Source organism: Prenolepis imparis, unplaced genomic scaffold (assembly GCF_030444845.1).
Source record: "Prenolepis imparis isolate NDT839.2.m4 unplaced genomic scaffold, iyPreImpa1.0 SCAF_146, whole genome shotgun sequence".
Taxonomy (NCBI): Eukaryota; Metazoa; Arthropoda; class Insecta; order Hymenoptera; family Formicidae; genus Prenolepis; species Prenolepis imparis.
In genome coordinates this window covers 29,984-34,943 of record NW_028141304.1, presented here as the reverse complement: position 1 = coordinate 34,943, position 4,960 = coordinate 29,984, and the positions used below count along the sequence as shown (strand labels likewise).

Genomic DNA, 4,960 nt, shown 5'->3' with positions numbered 1-4,960 from the left:
GGCTTTAGAACAATTTTAATTATCAACTCATTTTGTTGACTGTTTCATTATTAGGCACGATTCCCATAACTTTGGCGCTCGAAATGTACGTGATATTCGAAAGACTTTTTAACGAGGAACACGGGACAAGTAATAAAAAAAAATCTGTGATCATTGGTTTTCGAGATATCGAATTTTAAAAGTAATACGTGAAAACTAATACACGGTTTCGCTTATATTAGTTTTCACGTATTATGACTTTTAAAATTCGATATCTCAAAAACCAATGATCGCAGAGTTTTTTCATTATTTTTTCCGTGTTTCTCGTTAAAAAATCTTTCGAATATCACTTACATTTCGAAGCGCCAAAGTTATGGGAATTTAACCAATTATTAAATATTTTTAATGTATGTATAATGTATTAAAATGGAACTAATAAAAATGTTGTCTCCATTCAGTTTTTCAATATTTTTCGAAATGATAAACAAAGAGTGAAGACGTTTTTAGCATTGATCGCGGCAAAGAAATTGTTTGCAGATTAATATGTACACGTATATGAATCTTATTATATATAAAAATTCTAAAAACAGAAATATACTTCATTCGAAAGAAAAATAGCGTAAAAGATTTTTGGATATACGTATTTTGGAACAATGCGTGATTTCAAAATTCACGTGTATTACGAATGACATTGGTATCAGATATCAGATATCAGATCGCTCCATTGCACGCGTCACACTTTAGATTGTCGACTGTCGGTGTTCGCGCATTGCATTGTTTTTTTTTTGTCAGTCGCGTAAACTCTCAGGAAGACGAGAGTGCGTTATTTTACTACATTTGGGCCAGTTATTTTAACTTTATTTACAGACTACAGTAGTCGGTACGAATATAGCATTAAAATGAGTGATGGTCGAAAAAGACTAAGTGGATATCAATATAGAAAGATTGGAAAAGAGAAAAGAAAGAAAGAAGACGAGCTGTTGGAAAAGACGAAGACGCTACATACTTTTTTCCATCCAATCATTCAGGATGATGAAAAGAATATTGACAAGCCCATTTTTGAGACCCACGTACAAACTACAACCGGAAATGAAGTTTGCAGTACTTCGAGCACTACATCAGAGCAGTTACAAAAACAGGAAATCGCAATATCAAAATTGACTACGGAAGACGCAAATGACTTAAGCTTAGGCTCGGTGAGTGACGATCCCGCGGAATGGAAAATTAATGACAATTTAATCGATCATTTACTTTCGAAGGAAATTAATCAAAATTTGCATGCCGATTTTTCGTTGTCGAAAACTCGTTTTGGTAACCAAGATCGATTTCTTTCAAAAAACGCGTTTTATCGACGATTGCCGAATGGAGAAAATCAGCTGCGGAAATATTTAATTTATTCTCCTATAAAAAAGGCTTTATTTTGCGTATCGTGCCGATTGTTCGGTGGAACTTCTCAGTTGGCGATAGAAGGTTTTCGAGATTGGAGTAATGTGAATAAAATATTGAGCGGGCACGAAAATTCAAAAGAGCATCTCCAGTGTCAAATTGCGCTAATAAATCGCAGTCGCACGGAAGGAAGAGTTGACTCCGATCTTTGTAGACAAGTTAAGAACGAAATCGAATATTGGAGAAATGTATTAAAAAGAGTGATTGTTGCCGTAAAAGCCCTTGCTAGTCGCGGCCTTCCATTCCGAGGATCGTCTGAACGTTTTGGTTCTTTGAGAAACGGCAATTTTATGATGATCTTGGAAACGATCGCCGAGTTTGACCCGTTCTTGTCGACGCACATAGCACAGTGTGGAAATCCTGGTAGTGGAAAAACTTCATATCTCTCCTCAACGACTTGCAATGAGTTCATCAATCTAATCGCATTAAAAGTAAAAAATACTATTGTGAGCGAAATACAAGCAGCCAAGTACTTCTCGATCATAGTCGACTCAACGCCAGATATAGCTCATATCGACCAACTCTCTTTCATTATAAGATATGTAAAAGAAGATGGTAACCCGATCGAACGCTTTCTTAATTTTTTACCAAACGTTGGACATAAATCTGAAGAACTTGAAACGGCTGTAACTTCTATGCTCGCATCGTTCAAAATTGACATAGGCAACTGCAGAGGACAATCATATGATAATGCTAGCAACATGTCTGGTATCTACACAGGATTACAAGCACGGTTGAAACGATTGAATCCTCTTGCCGATTATGTACCGTGTGCGGCTCATTCGTTGAATTTGGTTGGAGCCTGTGCCGCGGAATGTGTCACAGAAGCTACATCATTTTTCAATACTCTTCAAAGTTTGTACACTTTCTTCGCTGCGTCTACTCGACGTTGGGACCTTTTATCATCAAACACCAAAAGTAATATGAAAGTTTTAAAACGAGTCGATGGAACTCGATGGTCATCTCGTCACGACGCTTGCGATAGTTTGTGTAAAAACTGGAATGGTGTATTGCAATCTTTGACGATAATGATCGAAGATGTTCACGAAAAAGCGGTAACCCGATCCGAAGCTGCTATATTAAAAAAACAACTTAGCCGATTCGAAACAGTGTTTATGGCCGTATTCTGGAACTCGCTATTGGATCGATTTAATGCAACGAGTAAACTGCTGCAAAATGTAGATATCGACATAGGAATCGCTGTAGAGCTTTATCGTTCGCTAATCGATTTCGTAGAAAGCTTGAGAAGTGATGAGATGTTTGAAGTGTATGTAGAGAAAGCCAAATGCATAATTCCTGAAGAGTACGAATTCAATAGCAAACGAAGCTGCAAACGAAAGCTTCAACTCGGTGAATCGAAAGAAAACGAAGTTATCATGACCGGAAAAAATAAGTTCAGAGTGGAAACTTTCTACGTGATATTAGATCGCGTCAGATCTGAATTGGAGAAGCGACATTCAGCGTATGAAAATGTCTTCAAACGCTTCGATTTTATTAGAAACCTTGTTCACTTGTCGGACAGCACAATACATGAAGAAGCTACGAAACTTTACAATTATTACGCCGAAGATCTAGAAGATTCATTTGCCACTGAATGTGTGCACTTTCGTCAGTTTCTTAATAAAACTAGCTTAGAAGAGAAGAATAAACTAAAACTGATCGATCTTTGTAAGCTTATACGCGACCAAAATTTATTACCAGTGTTCCCTAATATAGATATAGCTTTGCGAATATCTTTGTGTATGGCGACCACAAATTGCTCAGCAGAACGATCTTTTTCTGCTTTAAAGCGAATAAAAATGTACTTGCGATCATCGTTGGAGGAAGAACGTTTAAATTCATTGGCAATCTTGGTCATTGAAGCCGAACTTATGATGAGCATAAAATACGATGACATTATTGAAGATTTCGCAAACCAAAAATCTCGCCGTAAACCACTTGAGTATTAAATGTTAATATTGTTCATTACAAAACTTTCCTGTGTCTACTTATATTTCATTATTCATGAAATATGTTACAGATTCCTAACATCTCCACAACATGCTCACCAAATCTTACCCTCAAAAATTTGCCGCCCCAAAAAATCTGCCGCCCCCAAAAATTTGCCGCCCTACGCTTTAGCGTAGTTAGCGTATGGGTAAATCCGCCACTGCCTGTAGGGGCACAAACGAAACGGAAAACGGTACAAACATCTGCAGGCAATTACAAAACAGCACCCGTATACAAAATTGAAATATCCCAAAAATGACATTATTAGCTCTAATATCAATTTTGAACATTCGGTATATTTACACCTGTAAGGGTATATACAAAACAGAAAGCAATACAAACGTCTGCAGACGGTAACAAAACAGCACCCGTTTACAGAATTAAAATATCTTAAAAAATGATACTATTAGGTGTAACATCAATTAACAAAATTCGGTGTATTTAATTACACCTATAAAGGTACAAACAAAATGGAAAGCGGTACAAACGTCTGCAGGCAATTACAAAACAGCATCCGTATGCAGAATTGAAATATCCCAAAAATGACATTATTAGCTCTAATATCAATTTTGAACATTCGGTATATTTACACCTGTAAGTGTACAAACAAAACGGATAGCGGTACAAACATCTGCAGGCAATTACAAAACAGCACCCGTATGCAGAATTGAAATATCCCAAAAATGACATTATTAGTGGTACTGTCCGCTCTTAGCACCCTTCGCAAAACCTTGCGCAAAACCTTGACACTATTAGCTGTAACAACAATTTTTAAAACTCGGTGTATTTACACCAGTAGGGGTACAAACAAAACGGAAAGCAATACAAACGTCTGCAGACGGTAACAAAACAGCGTTTACAGAATTAAAATATCTCATAAAATGACATTATTAGCTGTAACATCAATTTTAAAAATTCTGTATAATTACACCTGTATAGATACGAACAAAATGGAAAGCGGTACAAACGTCTGCAGGCAATTACAAAACAGCACCCGTATGCAGAAATATCCCAAAAATGACATTATTAGCTTTAACATCAATTTTGAACATTCGGTATATTTACACCTGTAAGGGTATATACAAAACAGAAAGCAAACAAACGTCTGCAGACGGTAACAAAACAGCACCCGTTTACAGAATTAAAATATCTTAAAAAATGATACTATTAGCTGTAACATCAATTAACAAAATTCGGTATATTTACACCTATAAAGATACAAACTAAACGGATAGCGGTACAAACGTCTGCAGGCAATTACAAAACAGCACCCGTATGCAGAATTGAAATATCCCAAAAATGACATTATTATCTTTAACATCAATTTTGAACATTCGGTATATTTACACCTGTAGGAGGACCTGTATAAACGAAATGGAAAGCGGTATAAACGTCTGCAGGCAATTACAAAACGGCATCCGTATGCAGAATTGAAATATCCCAAAAATGACATTATTAGTGGCACTGTCCGCTCTTAGGGCGCCGTCCCATTAAGCACGGATCGGAATGACGGATCGGATTTCTTACTAGATTTGAGCGATCCGTT

The 4,960-nt window shown here is 36.6% G+C and overlaps 1 protein-coding gene across 1 annotated transcript; it reads left to right on the top strand.

The window, feature by feature from the left end:
* The first annotated feature begins 878 nt into the window (after positions 1-878).
* On the top strand, positions 879-3,374 carry LOC145947785 (zinc finger MYM-type protein 1-like). The gene has a single exon (XM_083057562.1). The coding sequence runs from the start codon at positions 879-881 to the stop codon at positions 3,372-3,374; it is 2,496 nt and encodes an 831-aa protein (XP_082913688.1).
* Positions 3,375-4,960: the final 1,586 nt, after the last annotated feature.